Raw genomic sequence first — 16321 nt, forward strand, 5'->3', positions numbered from 1 at the left:
GGCAGAGGAGCGAGGAGAGGAGAGGCAGGCGGGCGGGGCAGCAGTGTGGTCGCCTAGCAACCGGGCACGCCCCGAGACACGCCTCTGCGCAAAGACGCGTGACGCACGGGGGCGGGGCCCCAAGCCTCTGCCCACCGCGCAGGCGCCGTCCGGGAGGTTCGCCGCGAGGGGCCGCCGGGCGGACAGGTTCTGCTGGCGGCGAGCTGAGGGCGGAGGGCGGCGGCCCCGAGGTGAGGAAGGCCGCGGTGGAGGATGGTGCAAGTAGCTCTGGGTCCCACTTCTGCCTCAGAAGTCTGCTGGCCCTTAACATGTTGCAGCCTGGAGTTCCAAAACCCTCTCTGGAACATGAATTTTTTAAAACTGTGTAATTTTTGTAGACTTCCCTACGGAGCGGCCACCCCTCCCCCCCCACGGGCCAGTAAGTTACGTAGGAGAGCCATAATAAGCCCAGTTCGTGACGCTGCCGGTGCTCTCGAACGTTATATTGTTTTTCTTTCATCTCAGTAACCAGACCAGAGGACAGCCCCCTTTGACAGCTTTCGGCGCTCTTTTCCAGACCGTAAACCGAGGACTGAGTGCCCAGCAGTGGGACGCTACGGATGGTAGGTCTCCAAGAGCCCTTTTAGGGTGGAGGAGACGGAGGCCGGAGGAGCCGTGCGCCCCAGGATCTTCTAATAATAATTTTTTATTGATTAGAGTCTAATTGGCAAAACCTGAACTAGCTAAGTGTGCGAGTTCCCCAGCCTTCCTCCCGCTGCCCCTTGGAAACAGGCTTTCCCCGCCCTTTTCTTTGGAATGTGTGTGTGGAGTCAGTGTCAGACGGATTTTTGGTAGTTGAGACGAAAGTGAGAGGAAAAGATGTTAAAATAGAAGAGCACAAGTGGTGTTTTCTTGAGCATCTAATTGGATTTTCCAAACCTGCCCCGCAGGAGGCCATCTGACCCTCATGAAAGGAGCCGAAGGCTGCTGTGTTCAGCAAATGCCGAACATGGGCGCCACCTGGTGGGGTTTGGGGGACTCGTTGACAACCAGTGGTTCTCAACCTTCCTAATGCCGCGACCCTTTAAATGCAGTTCCTCATGTTGTGGTGACCCCCAACCATAAAATTATTTTCGTTGCTACTTCATAACTGTAATTTTGCTACTGTTATGAATAGTAATGTAAATATCTGATATGCAGGATGTATTTTCATTGTTCGCGACCCACAGGTTGAGAACCGCGGCTAGTCCGTAAGTTGAAAAAATGTCCATCCAAGGCTCATTTGCATGTGACTAAAAGTCATATTTCTGGCTTTCATGTTTCCAAGTAAACATGCTCTTAAAATCCAAAGGCTCTTCACTTATTAAATTAAGAATGTATTCGTTTGGGGGAATTTTATTCTTTGTGATCAATGTTGCTTCAGCCTCTGATGGAAATATAATTGAAAATGTTGTCTTCCATGATGCTTTAAGAAATGTTTCCAATTTTATAAAGAAGTTTTTTTTTGCTTCCCACCCCCAGAGCAATCCTGTTTTCTTATAGGTTTGTATTTGGGCTCTAGTGGAAGCCTTTGTTTAAACAAAATCCCATGGCAACAAAGGTTTGAGCTAGATTGTTGCTGAGGCCCCTTTCGGCTCTAAGATTGCAAAATCCTATTATTAATAATCACTGTCCTTGGTACCGATGTGTGGACACGTCAGACCACTTGGCAAGGGACTTGCCCCACAAGTTTTGTTATTACCTCATTCTGAATCACTGCTTTGAGAGGATTGGGTCTCCGTCTGTGTTCCAGGCGTACCTCTGTGAGCCAACCTGAAGCATCCCTGCTCCCTTCCTCCCCTGAGACAGAAAACACCAATCCTTTATCTTGCCGCTATTGTTCCCATGGTCAAGGGGTGGGGAGGATTCCTTGAGGTGGCTAGAGCCTCATAAATCTCTAACTTTAGTGACCCAAGTACTTTGCAGGATTTCTTCCAAGAGGCCCTGATTTAACAGTTGGCTGGGTTAAAGTCCCCCACTGTGCTGCTGCTCTGCTCTGCAGCTCTTGAGCAGGCAGCTCCTCACCATTCACACCCTTTCTTCCCCTCCAAAGCCTCACACATTCTTTGCAGCTGCTCCCCTAAAGTAATGAAGACTATTTTCCCAGTTCTTTTTTAAAAAATGTTTTTTTATTGATTTTAGAGAGAGTAAGGAGGAGAGAGAGAAACATTAATGATGAGAGAGAATCATCAGTTGACTGCCTCCTGCATGTCCCCTACTGGGGATCGAGCCCAAAAACCTGGGCATGTGCCCTGACTGGAATTGAGCTGTGACCTCCTGGTTCATAGGTCGACGCTCAACCATTGAGCCACCCCTGCCGGGCTATTTTCCCAGTTCTTGAATCTGGCCAGCCATATGAGTTGCTTTGACCAATAGAAAGTGACAGAATTGTGTGATTAGGAGTCTGAGCCTCAAGACCTTACAGGTTCTCTCTTATGCTCTTAGATGCTGCCACCATGTGGACAAATCTGAACTAGATTGGTGGAGAATCCTCAGCCAGACAGGTGAGAGGCCGTCCAGCAGAGTTGTGTTGCCAGATGACAGCATTCACATGAGGATCCCAAGCAAAGCCAGCAGAAGAACCAAGTCAACAGACCCTCGCGAACTGTGAGCAAATAAAATGATTATTTTAAGCCACTAAATTTTGGGGTGCTGCAATAAATAAATACCGGTACTTTTGAAAAATATCCATTCTGACCTACCCTCCAATCCCTCCAGATCTAATGATGAAGAATTTCTTGATAAGGGGCTCCACTGATATATATATTTAAATCTTTATTGTTGAGAGTATTACAGATGTCCCCCATTTTCCCCCCACTGCCCCTCTCTACCCGGTTCCCACCCCACCCCAGGCCTTCACCACCCTATTGTCTGTGTCTATAGGTAAGATCTTTGGTTAATCTCTTCCTGCCCCCTCCCCCATCCCTCTGAGATTTATTAGTCTGTACCATGCTTTTATGCCTCTGATTCTATTTTATTCACCAGTTTATTTTGTTCATTAGATTTCTTGTTCGTTTATTTTGATGTTTAGATTCAATTATTGATAGATATGTATTTGTTGACATTTTAGTGTTCATATATTTTATTCCTTCTTCTCCTCCTCCTTCCTTCTCTTCCTCTTTTCTTCCTTCTCCTCATCTTTTTCCTCCTCCTCTTCTTAAAGAATACCCTTCAACATTACATGTAATACTGGTTTGGTGGTGATGAACTCCTTTAGCTTTTTCTTGTTTGTGAAGCTCTTTATCTGACCCTCAATTCTAAATGAGAGCTTTGCTGGGTAAAGTAATCTTGGTTGTAGGTCATTGCTATTCATCACTTTGAATATTTCTTGCCACTCCCTTCTGGCCTGCAAAGTTTCTGTTAAGAAATCAGCTGATGGTCATTCGGGCACTCTCTTGTAGGTAACTAACTGTTTTTCTCCTGTCGCTTTTAAGATTCTCTCTTTGTCTTTAACCCTTGGCTTTTTAATTATGATGTGTCTTAGTGTGGGCCTCTTTGGGTTCCTCTTGTTTGGGACTCTCTGTGCTTCCTGGACTTGCAAGTCTATTTCTTTCACCAGGTAGGGGAAGTTTTCTGTCATTATTTTTTCCCTCTACTGTATTGTTGAGTGTCTGTAAATTGTTCTTTATTTCAGTTAGTGTATGTTAATTTCTGACTGGTCCTTTTTCATGTCTTTGACATTCTCACTAAGATCCTTGAAAGTTCATTGAGTAACTTTATAACCATGGTTTTGAACTCTGTATCTAGTAGTTTGCTTGCTTCCATTTCTTTCATTTATGGCATGCTTCTTTGTCTCTGCGTTTTGGTTGCTTCCCTGTGTCTGTTTCTATGTATTAGGTAGAGCGCTATGTCTCCTGAAATTGATAGAGTGGCTTTGTGTAGTAGGTGTCCTGTAGGGCCCAGTGGCTGAGCCTCCCCAGTCACCTGAGCTGGGCACTCTAGGAGCACCCCTGTGTGGGCTGTGTGCACAGTCTTGTAGTTGAGCCTTGATTGTTGTTGGCATCACCAGGAGGAGTTGACCTCCAGGCCAATTGGCTGTGAGGACCAGCTACGACTACAGTGGGAGAGCAGCTGTGCAGGATACACTCCTATGGAACAGGACTTGCTTCAGTGGGGCTTTGGTGCTCACTAAGTCTGCCCCTTGAGTGTGTCGCTTATGGATGTGTAGAGTTGTAATCTGTTATGGTCTGAGGCTGTCCACCAGGTGTACTGGACCTAGGGCCTCCAGGGAGGTACAAAGTCAACCATTGCCTGGGGCCACTCAGCAGGAGCCACAGAGGGATCAGCAGAGGGCTGCTATTTGCTATTTGTATTGAGCTTGGAGGTGCCCAGGTGAGGCCCAGCTATGAAGCAAGGCAGGCTGGTGCTAGTGCCAGGTCTTGGGGCATGCTGTCACCAGCTGAAGCTTGTTTGAGAGACTTTAGCAAAGGCTGAAGCCTGAGACAGGACAGGCCGTTCATATGGAAAAGCTGCTGCAAACAGCTTGGGTGGGCCTGTAAATTGGATGGAGTGAGTCTCAGGGAATCCCCAGGGCGGAACAAACAGTGTGCTCCAGGCTGATGGAGACTCAGAGATGCTGCCAATCAGCCCTGTGAGAGGGGAGGTCCCAGCACTGGAACAATGACCCCTGTGAGCACCCCCATCTGGGAGAAAGCCACCCCTGAGTTCCTGCCCTGATGCCAGACAAGTCAGTTCCTCCCCGTGTGTGTCTGGGTCCCCTGGCACTGGAGCTCAGAAGAAGCAGGATGTGTAAGTTTGTGTGTGGGCTCCTTAAGAGGAACACTAGGATTTCAGCAGCCTCCTTGTCACTCAGCCACAATCCAGCCTGGTTTTTTGTTTTGTTTTGTTTTAATAATTCTTTATTGTTGAAAGTATTACATATGTCCCCTTCTTCCCTCATTGATCCCCTCCAGCCTGCCTCCCTGCCCCAGGCCTTCAGCACCCTATTGTCTATGTCCATGATTTATGCATTATGCATACAAAGTTTTTGATTGATTACCTCCCACCCACTCACCACCCTCCCCCACCTTTCCTCTGAGATTCTGCACTCTGTTCCATGCTTCCATGTCTCTGGATACACTCCTTTCATCAGTTTATTTTGTTACTTAGGTTCCACATATGAGTGCGATCATGTGATATTTGTCTTTCTCTGACTGACTTATTTCACTTAGCATGATACTCTCCAGGTCCCTCCTTGCTGTCTCAAAGGGTAAGAGATTCTTCTTTTTTACAGCTGCATAGTATTCCATGGTATAAATGTACCACAGCTTTTTTTATCCATTTATCTACTGATGGAAACTTGGGCTCTTCCCAGATCTTAGCTATTGTAAATCCTGCTGCTATGAACATAGGGGTGTATACATTCTTCCTGATTGGTGCTTTGGGTTTCTTAGGATATATTCCCAGAAGTGGGATCACTGAGTTCCATATTTAATTTTTTGAGGAAACTCCATGCTGTTTTCCATAATGGTTGTACCAGTCTGCATTTCCACCAGCAATGTACTAGGGATCCCTTTTCTTCACATTCTTGCCAGCACTTGTCATTTGTTGATTTGTTGATGGTAGCCATTCTAACAGGTGTGAGATTACCATTTTAATTTGCACTGATGATCAGTGACTTTGAGCATTTTTTCATATGTCTCTTGGACATCTGTGTGTCCTCTTTAGAGAAGTATCTATTTAACGTCCTTTGCCCATTTTTTAATTGGATTGTTTGTCTTCCTTTTGTTAAGTTGTTTGAGTTCCTTAACATATTTCGATATTAACCCTTTATCAGATGTATCCTTGCCAAATATGTTCTCCCAAACAGTGGGAGCTCTCTTCGTTTTATTGGTTTCTTTTGCTGTGCAGACCTTTTTATTTTGATGTAGCCCCATTTATTTATTTTCCCCTTAGTTTTCCTTTGCCATAAGAGATGTATTGGTAAACATATTACTACAAGAGATGTCTGAGATTTTACTGCCTATGGTTTCTTCTAGGATTTTTATGGTTTCATGACTTACATTTAAGTCTTTTATCCGTTTTGAGTTTATTTTTGTGTATGGTGTAAGTTGGTCTAGTTTTATCTTTTTGCATGTATCTGTCCAATTTTTCCAACACCATTTATTAAAGAGACTCTCTTGACTCTATTGTATGCTCTTGCCTCCTTTGTCAAATATTAATTAAGTGTAATGGCTTGGGTCGATTTCTGGGTTCTCTGTTCTGTTCCATTGATCTATATGTCTGTTCTTGTGCCAGTACTAGGTTGTTTTGATTATGGTGGCTTTGTAGTATAACTTGAAAACTGGTATTGTGATTCCTCCAATTTTTTTTTAATTAAATCTTTATTGTTCAGATTATTACAGTTGTTCCTCCCCCCCCCCCCAATAGCTCCCCTCCACCCAGTTCCCACCCCACCCTCTGCCCTTACCCCCCCCCAATGTCCTCATCTATAGGTGTACGATTTTAGTCCAGTCTCTTCCTGCACGCCCCACACTCCTCCCCCCACCCCCCCGAGAATAGTCAGTCCACTCCCTTTCTATGCCCCTGATTCTATTATATTCACCAGATTACTCTGTTCATCAGATTATTTATTCACTTGATTTTTAGATTCACTTGTTGATAGATGCATGTTTGTTGTTCATAATTTGTATCTTTACCTTTTTCATCTTCTTCTTCCTCTTCTTAAAGGATACCTTTCAGCATTTCATATAATACTGGTTTGGTGGTGATGAACTCCTTTAGCTTTTTCTTATCTGTGAAGCTCTTTATCTGACCTTCAATTCTGAATGATAGCTTTGCTGGGTAAAGTAATCTTGGTTGTAGGTTCTTGGCATTCATCACTTTGAATATTTCTTGCCACTCCCTTCTGGCCTGCATAGTTTCTATTGAGAAATCAGCTGACAATCATATGGGTACTCCCTTGTAGGTAACTGACTGTTTTTCTCTTGCTGCTTTTAAGACTCTCTCTTTGTCTTTTGCTCTTGGCATTTTAATTATGATGTGTCTTGGTGTGGTCCTCTTTGGATTCCTTTTGTTTGGGGTTCTCTGCGTTTCCTGGACTTGTAAGTCTATTTCTTTCACCAGGTAGGGGAAGTTTTCTGTCATTATTTCTTCAAATAGGTTTTCAATATCTTGCTCTCTCTCTTCTTCTGGCACCCCCATAATTCAGATGTTAGTTCGCTTGAAGTTGTCCCAGAGGCTCCTTACACTATCTTCATATTTTTGGATTCTTTTTTCTCTTTGTTTTTCCAGTTGGGTGTTTTTTTGCTTCTTTGTATTTCAAATCTTTGACTTGATTCTTGCAATCCTCTAGTCCAGGGGTCCTCAAACTTTTTGAACACGGGCCCAGTTCACTGTCCCTCAGACCATTGGAGGGCCAGACTATAGTTTAAAAAAAAACTATGAACAAATTCCTATGCACACTGCACATATCTTATTTTGAAGTAAAAAAACAAAACGGGAACAAATACAATATTTGTATTTGCATGTGGCCCGTGGGCCGTAGTTTGAGGACCCCTGCTCTAGTCTGTTGTTGGAACTCTGTATAATATTCTTTATTTCAGTTAGTGTATGCTTAATTTCTAGTTGGTCCTTTTTCATAACCTCGAGGGTCTCACTAGATTTCTTGAGGGGCTCACTAAATTTATTGGCGGTTTCTAGAAAATTCTTGAAAAATCTTAAAAGTGTGGTTTTGAGCTCTATATCCAGTAGTTTGCTTTCCTCCATTTCTGTCTTTTGTGACCTGTTTCTTTGTCTCTGCATTTTTTATGCTTCCCTGTGTTGATAGAGTGGCTTTCTGTGCTAGGTGTCCTATAGGGCCCAGTGGCTCAGCCTCCCCAATTACCTGAGGTGGACACTCTTGGTGCACCCCTTTGTGGGCTTTGTGCACAGTCTTGTTGTAGTTAAGCCTTGATTGTTGTAGATATCACTGGGAGGAATTGACCTCCAGGCCAATTGGCTGTGAGAATCAGCTGTGTCTGCAGTGGGAGAACTTCTGTGCTGGAGACACCCTTCTGGGGTAAGATTTGCTTCAGTGGGGCTTTGGTGCTCATTGAGTCTGCCCCCTGAGTGTGTCCCTTATGGATCTGAGGAGTTGTAATCTGGATGGTCCCACTCTGACCACTGGGTACACTGGCTCTTCAATCTCTAAGGAGGTGCTAATTTAGTCTCTGCCTGAGGCCACCCAGCAGGAGCTATGGAGAGATCTGCAGATTCCTCTTTGTTTGGAGTTTGGAGGTGCCCAGATGGGGCCCAGCTGTGAAGCAATGCAAGCTGCTGTGGGGCTTTGGGCCTTCTTTTGGAAGTTCTGGGTCTCTCTGACCCAGCCGCAGTTTGTTAGGTAATTTTCAGATTGCAAAGGGCCAGGCCTTTCATATGCAAAAGCCTCTGCGCACAGCTTGGGTGGGGCGGGGTCTCAGAGGATCAACAGGGTGGAGCAAGCAGCTATGGCTGCTCCTCAGTCCTACCGTAAGAGGCCCCGCGTCTCAGGGTCCCAGTAATCGCTGCAGGTACCTCTGAGAGAAAGACGCCTTCGAGTTCCGACCGATGCCAGACAGTCCAGTTTCTCCCCGTATGAGTGTATGAGTCTGGGTCCCCAGAGACTTGCCCGGAACTGGAGTTCAGAGCAGTCAATAGCTTGAGACTCCCTCCCGATTGAAAAAGACAACTGTGCCCTCAGTTGCCAGCCCTTTCCATGTGCGCCGTGTCCTCAGTTGCCAGCCCTTTCCACGTGAGCCGGTGTTCTCAGTTGCCAGCCCTTTCCGCGTACGCGTCCGTACCTCTGCACTTCCGCACCTCCTCTGAGTCTCAGTGTGCTTTTCTCTTTCCTTCTAGTTGTAGAATTTCCACTCAGCCAGCCTTCCTGTGGTTCTGGATGATGTCCGTTTTGTCTTTTAGTTGTATTTTTGAAGTGGTTGTGAGAGGCAGCAATTTCCGGTGTTTACCTATGTCACCATCTTGATTTCCCTTCCAACTTTGTTTTTCTTTCTCAAAATTGCTGCAGCTATTTGAGGTCTTTTTTGATTCCATATAAATTTTTGGAGTATTTGTTCTAGCTCTGTGAAATATGTCGTTGGTATTTTAATAGGGATTGCATTGAATTTGTAGATTGCCTTGGGTAGTATGGACATTTTAATGATGTTGATTCTACCAATCCATGAACACGGTATATTCTTCCACTTGTTTATATCTTCTTCTATCTCTTTTTTCAGTGCCCTGTAGTTTTCCATGTACAGGTCTTTTGCTTCCTTGGTTAAGTTTATTCCTAAGTATCTTAATTTTTTTGTTGCAATGATAAATGGGATTGTTTGTTTAGTTTCTCTTTCTGAGAATTCATTATCTCTATATATAAAACCCTAATATGCAAATTGACCAAATGGCAGAACAGCCAAACAACCAGTCGCTATGGTGTGCGCTGACCATCAGGGGGCACATGCAGAACATGGCGGGCATTGGCTGCAGGCAATAGAGCATGAAACATGGCCGGCATTGGCCGTGGTGGGATGGTGGAGCAGGTGAGCTGGGGTGCCAGACCAAGATGGGGCACCAGTCACTGTCATCAGGGCAAGCCTCTGGTGGTTACTGAAAATTCTTCGCTCCCATACACTGTGGTCCTGCCCAGTGCTTGCACCCGCTGCCGGCGCCAGCCCTGATCGCTCGGTGCCATCAAGGGGTGTGAGTGGCAGCTGCCAGCCCCAATTGCCTCTCAGGGCTTCTCCACCTTCCCCTGCTCCTGAGGGGTGATCAGGGCTGGCAGCGCCTCTCACATCTGCTGCTGGTGCTGGCCCCGCTCTCATCTGCTGCCGGCACTGGAGCTGCCACTCGCACCCATTGCCAGCGCTGGAGCCGCCTCTTGCACCCGCTGCTGGTGCCCGGCACTGGTCCCGATTGCTCGGTGCTGTCAGCAGGTACGAGCAGTGGCTGCCAGCCCCGGTCACCCCTGAGGACTTCTCGAACTCCCCCAGCTCCTGAGGGGCAATCGGGGCAGCAGCCTCTGCTCACACCCGCTGACAGCGCTGGCCCTGCTCACACCCGCTGCTGGCACTGGCCCCAATCTCTCTGTGCTATCAGCAAGTCAGAGCGGTGGTGGTGGGAGCTGGGCTGCCGGCAGACAAGGGACCAAGGGCTGCGGTGGGAGGGGCTGGGCAGGGTATGGAGGATGGGCTGAGACCTGCCCCTGTGCCCACCACAGCCTCACGGCCCACAGTTCCTTTCAAGGTGCACGAATTCGTGCACTGGGCCCCTAGTTGGTGTATAAAAATGCCATTGATTTTTGGATATTCATTTTGTATCCTGTTATATTGCCAAATTCCTTTATTAAATCTAGTAGTTTTCTGGTGGAGTCTTTAAGGTTTTCTATGTATAATATCATGCCATCTGTGAATAATGAGAGCTTTACTTCCTCCTTTCCAATTTGAATGCCTTTTATTTCTTCTTGTCTGATCGCTGTGGCTAGAATTTCCAATACTGTGTTGAGTAAGAGTGGTGAAAGTGGACATCCCTGTCTTGTTCCTGTTCTTAGGAGAAATGGTTTAATTTTTGTCCATTGAGTATGATGTTGGCTATACGTTTGTCATATATGGCCTTTATCATGTTGAGATATGCTCCCTCTATTCCCACTTTGCTGAGGGTTTTTTATCAAAAATGGATGTTGGATTTTGTCTAATGCTTTTTCTGCATCTATTGATATGAGTGATTTTTGTTTTTCCATTTGTTTATGTGATGCATCACATTTATTGATTTGTGAATATTGTACCAGTCTTGTATCCCTGGAATAAATCCCACTTAGTCATGGTGTATGACCTTTTTAATATACTGCTGGATGCGATTTGCTAATGTTTTGTTGAGGATTTTAGCATCTGTGTTCATCAGGGATATTGGCCTGCAATTCTCTTTCTTTGTAGTGTCTTTATCCGGTTTTGGAATTAGGATAATGCTGGCCTCATAAAAAGAGTTTGGAAGTGTTACTTCCTCTTGGATTTTCTGAAATAGTTTGGGGAGTATAGGTGTTCTTCTTGGAATGTTTGGTAAAACTCCTCAGTGAAGCTGTCCGGACTTTGGCTTTTCTGTGCTGGGAGTTTCTTGATTACTGCTTCTATTTCATCAGTTGTTATTGGCCTATTCAGGTTTTCTGATTCCTCCTCATTCAGTTTTGTGAGATTTTATTTTTCTAGGAATTTGCCCATTTCATCCACATTGTCCAGCTTGTTGGCATATAGTTGTTCATAGTATTTTCTTACAATCCTTTGTATTTCTGTGGTATCAGTGGTTACTTCTCCACTTTTGTTTCTGATTTAATTTATTTGGGTCCTCTCTCTTTTTTTCTTGATGAGTCTGGGTAATGGTTTATCAATTCTGTTTATCCTTTCAAAGAACCAGCTCTTGGTTTCATTGATTTTTTTGTATTTTTTTTCTTTAGTCTCTATTTAATTTATTTCTGCTCTAATCTTTATTATTTCCTTCCTTCTTCTTACTCTGGGCTTTTCTTATTGTTCTCTTTCTAGTTCTTTAATTTGTAGAGTTAAAAAGTTTAATGCTGATTTTTCTTGTTATTTTGAGGCATGCCTGTAATGCTATGAACTTCCCTCTCAGGATGCTTTTGATGTGTCCCCAGAGATGTTGGGTTGTGTGTTCATTTTCATTTATTTCCAGGAAGTTTTTTATTTCTTTCTTGATCTCCTTGGTAACCCATTCATTGTTTAATAACATGCTATTTAGCCTCCATGTGTTTGTATGTTTTGGGGTGTTTTTACTGTAGTTGATTTCTAGTTTCATTCCACTGTGATCTGAGAAGATGCTTGATATGATTTCAATCTTCTTGAACTTGTAGAGACTTGTTTTGTGTCCTAACATGTGGTCTATCTTTGAGAATGATCCATGTGCACTTGAGAAGAATGTATATTCTGTTGCTTTTGGGGTGAAATGTTCTATTAATGTCAATTAAATCCATCTGATCCAGTGTGTTCTTTAGAGTCACTGTTTCCTTGTTAAGTTTTTGTCTGGAAGATCTATCCAGTGAAGTCAGTGAGGTGTTAAAATCCCCTACTATGACTGTATTGTTGTCCAGCTCTCCGTTAAAGTCCTCTAGAGCAGCGGTTCTCAAACTGTGGGTCGTGACCCCTTTGGGGGTCGAATGACCCTTTCACAGGGGTCGCCTAAGACCGTTGGAAAACACATATATAATTGCATATTGTTTTTGTGATTAATCACTATGCTTTAATTATGTTCAATTTGTAACAATGAAGATACATCCTGCATATCAGATATTTACATTATGATTCATAACAGTAGCAAAATTACAGTTACGAAGTAGCAACAAAAATAATTTTATGGTTGGGGGTCACCACAACATGAGGAACTGTATTAAAGGGTCGTGGCATTAGGAAGGTTGAGAACCACTGCTCTAGAGGTTTTTTTTTTAAAATATATTTAGATGTTCCTATATTGGGTGCATATATGTTTATTGGGGTTATATCCTCATGTTGGATCGATCCCTTATGTAGTGACCTTTGTTGTCTTGTGATGGTCTTCATTTTAAAGTTTATTTTCTTGGATATGTGTATTGCTACTCCAGCTATTTTTTCCTATTTGCATAGAAAATTATTTTCCATCCCTTCATTCTCATCCTGTGTGTGTCTTTTGTTTTGAGGTGGGTCTCTTGTAGACAGCATATAGTTGGGTCGTTTTTGTATCCATTTAGCTACCCTATGCCTTTTGATTGGAGCATTTAATCCATTTACATTTAGGGTTATTATTGATAGGTACTTATTTATTGCCATTTTAATTCTGTGTGCCTAGGTTTCTCTCTGTTTCTTCTTCTCATTACAGCAATCCCTTTTAACATTTCTTGTAATGCTGGCTCGATGGTGATGTACCCCTTTGCCCTTTTTTTGTCTGGGAAGCTCTTTATTTGACCATCTATTTTGAATGATAGCCTTGCTGGATATAGTGATCTTGGTCTCAGATCCTTGCTTTCCATTACCTTCAGTACTTCATGCCATTCCCTTCTGGCCTGTAGAGTTTCTGATGAGAAATCAGGTATCAACCTTATGGGAACTCCTTTGTAGGTAACAGTTTGCTTTTATCTTGTTGCATTTAAGATTCTCTCTTTGTCTTTAATTTTTGGCATTTTAATTATGATGTGTCTGGGCATGGGACTGTTTGGATTCTTCTTGCTTGGGATTCTCTTTGCCTCCTGAAATTGTATGACTTTTCCCTTTACCAGGTTAGGGAAGTTTTCTGCCATTATTTCTTCAAACACCGTCTCTATCCATTTTTCCATTTCTGCCTCTTCTGGCACACCTGCTATTCTAATATTGGTATGCTTCATATTGTCCCACAGCTCCCATGAGCTGTCCTGTTTTTTAATTGTTTTTTATTTTTGGTTCTCTGATTGAGTGATATTTTCAACTCTGTCTTCTAATTCACTGATTCGTTCCTCAGCTTCTCCTGATCTGCTATGTATTCCTTCCATTGTGTTCTTTTTTTTAATTAAATCTTTATTGTTCAGATTACATTTGTTCCTCTTTTTTTCCCCTCCATAACTCCCCTCCTCCCAGTTCCCGCCCCACCATCCGCCCTCACTCCCCACCCACTGTCCTCATCCATAAGTGCACGATTTTTGTCCAGTCTCTTCCCACATCTCCCACTCCCCTTTCCCCCCCAAGAATAGTCAGTCCATTCCCTTTCTATGCCCCTGATTCATTATAATCACCAGTTCATTCTGTACATCAGATTATTTATTCACTTGATTCTTAGATTCACTTGTTGATAGATGCATGTTTGTTGTTCATAATTTGTATCTTTACCTTTTTCTTCTTCTTCCTTTTCTTAAAGGATACCTTTCAGCATTTCGTATAATACTGGTTTAGTGGTGATGAACTCCTTTAGCTTTTCCTTATCTGTGAAGCTCTTTATCTGACCTTCAATTCTGAATGATAGCTTTGCTGGATAAAGTAATCTTGGTTGTAGGTTCTTGGTATTCATCACTTTGAATATTTCTTGCCATTCTCTTCTGGCCTGCATAGTTTCTGTTGAGAAATCAGCTGACAGTTGTATGGGTATTCCCTTGTAGGTAATTGAGTCTCTTTCTCTTGCTGCTTTTAAGACTCTCTCTTTGTCTTTTGCTCTTGGCATTTTAATTATGATATGTCTTGGTGTGGTCCTCTTTGGATTCTTTTTGTTTGGGGTTCTCTGCGCTTCTTGGACCTGTAAGTCCATTTCTTTCACCAGGTGGGGGAAGTTTTCTGACATTATTTCTTCAAATAGGTTTTCAATATTTTGCTGTCTCTCATCTTCTGGTACCCCTATAATTCTGATGTTGGTGCATTTGAAACTGCCCCAGAGGCTCCTTACACTATTTTCGTATTTTCGGATTCTTTTTTCATTTTGCTTTTCCGGTTGGGTGTTTTTTGCTTCTTCGCATTTCAAATCTTTGACTTGATTCTTGCGCTCCTCTGGTCTGCTGTTGGGTGTCTGTATAATATTCTTTATTTCAGTCAGTGTATGCTTAATTTCTAGTTGGTCCTTTATCACAACATCGAGGGTCTCATTAGATTTCTTGAGGCTCTCATCAAGTTTATCGGCAGTTTCTAGCAAATTATTGAAAGCCTTCAAAAGTGCGTTTTTTAGCTCTATATCCTCCATTTCTGTCATGTTTTTTTGTCTCTGCATTTTTTATGCTTTCTTGGTGCACCCCCTTGTGGTCTTTGTGCTCAGTCTTGTTGTAGTTAAGCCTTAATTGTTGTCGGCAATACTAGGGGTGAATTGACCTCCAGGCTAACTGGCTATGAGAGTCAGCTGTGTCTGCAGTGGGAGAGCTTCTGTGCTGAATCTCTAGGGTGGTGCTAATCTAGCCTTTGCCTGAGGCTCTCCGGCAAATGCCTCTGTGCAGGGCTTGGGCGGGGCGGGTCCCAGGGGATCTACAGGGCGGGCGGAGTGAGCAGTTATGGCTGCTCTCAGTTCTGTCCCCAGCGGCTCTGCAACCGCTGCAAACCTCGGAGAGAAAGCTGCCTTCCCGCTTCTCCCGTTTGAGTCTGGGTCCCTAGAGACTCGCCCGGATCTGGAGCTCAGAGTCTGAAACTCCCTCCCGATTGAAAACAACAACCGAGCCCTCCGCCGCCGGCCCGCTCCACAGGCACTCTGCACCTTAGTATTTCACCTCCGCGCTGCGCCTCCTCTGAGTCTCGGTATGGGATTTCTCTTTCCTTCTAGTTGTAGAATCTCTCCTCAGCCAGCCTTCCTGTGGTTCTGGGTGATGTCCGTTCAGTCTTTTAGTTGTATTTTTAAAGTGGTTGTTTGAGGCAGCAAACTCCGGCGTTAACCTAAGCCGCCATCTTGGTTCTCTCCATTGTGTTCTTTATTTGTGTTATGTCATTCTTTATCTCAGCCTGTTCTTTTTTCATAGTTACTATATCTTTTTTCATGCTGTTGAGCATCTTTACCACCATTACTCTGAACTCTTTCAGATAAATTTCTTATCTTTGCTTCATTTATCTCTTTTTCTGGAGAATTCTCTTTTTTCTTTCATTTGGGGTTTGTTTCTTTGTCTCCTCATTTTGGCTGTCTGGGTTTGTGACTATGTGTTAGGTAGATCCTCTACACCTCTCAATCTCTAGTGCAGGACAGTGTCAAACACTGTTTCTGAATAGTTAGGTCAGGCAAAGACTCAAAGCCTCCAGAGATGCCTCTGCCTACAGACTGATAGGATTCTGTCTTGAATTGCCCCAGGCAGTCATCCAAAGATGTGGAGAGAGGTTTTTTCAACAGGGTGGGGAAGTTGCTTCTGCCTGAAGGCTAATTGTTATCTTTAGTCTCTTAAGTGGTGTCAGGGCAAGGTGTTTTCCAGTAGGGTGTGTCAACTGTCTTCACCCCAGGCAAGGCAAATAAATGTATGGGAAAGATGTCCTCCACTGTGTGAGGGAATGACTCAGCACAGGAAACTGGGGGTGTCTGCCTTCTGAGCTCTAACCCCTGAGTCCCCAATCCTGGCTTCTGCTCACAAAGCTCCAGTGCACCCCGCCCTCCCTCTGCTGGAGTATAAGTTGGGTGGTTCCACAGGGAATTTTGTGCATTGGCCCTTTAAGAGGGTGCCTGAGTTTTCAGCCATCACTCCCTGGCAGACAGCAACCCCTGCTTTTTATAGCCAGATGTTACGTAGTACCCTTCTCAGTTCTGGTGTTTCCTGCTGGGGGTGCGGGGGCAGGGGCGGGGGGGGGGGCAGCTTGGGGATTCGATCCCAGAGTTCTCAGTGGAAACCCCCGCAACCCCCACCACAGCTGAGATATCTCTCTGGAACTTCAGTTACTATCTGTGGGCACCCGGC

The 16321-nt window shown here is 44.2% G+C and overlaps 1 protein-coding gene across 1 annotated transcript in view; it reads left to right on the plus strand.

The window, feature by feature from the left end:
* The first annotated feature begins 152 nt into the window (after window positions 1-152).
* EIF2D (eukaryotic translation initiation factor 2D) overlaps window positions 153-16321 on the plus strand; it is a 38294-nt gene continuing 22125 nt past the window's right edge. Inside the window, exons 1-2 of the mRNA XM_070395753.1 lie at window positions 153-230; window positions 2464-2625. Of these exons, the coding sequence (XP_070251854.1) occupies window positions 2570-2625 (56 nt within the window). The 5' untranslated portion in view covers window positions 153-230; window positions 2464-2569. The remainder of the gene's footprint in view (window positions 231-2463; window positions 2626-16321) is intronic.

Source organism: Myotis yumanensis, unplaced genomic scaffold (genome assembly GCF_028538775.1).
Source record: "Myotis yumanensis isolate MYYU_CA2020_CCGP unplaced genomic scaffold, mMyoYum1.0.hap1 SCAF_17, whole genome shotgun sequence".
Lineage (NCBI taxonomy): Eukaryota > Metazoa > Chordata > Mammalia > Chiroptera > Vespertilionidae > Myotis > Myotis yumanensis.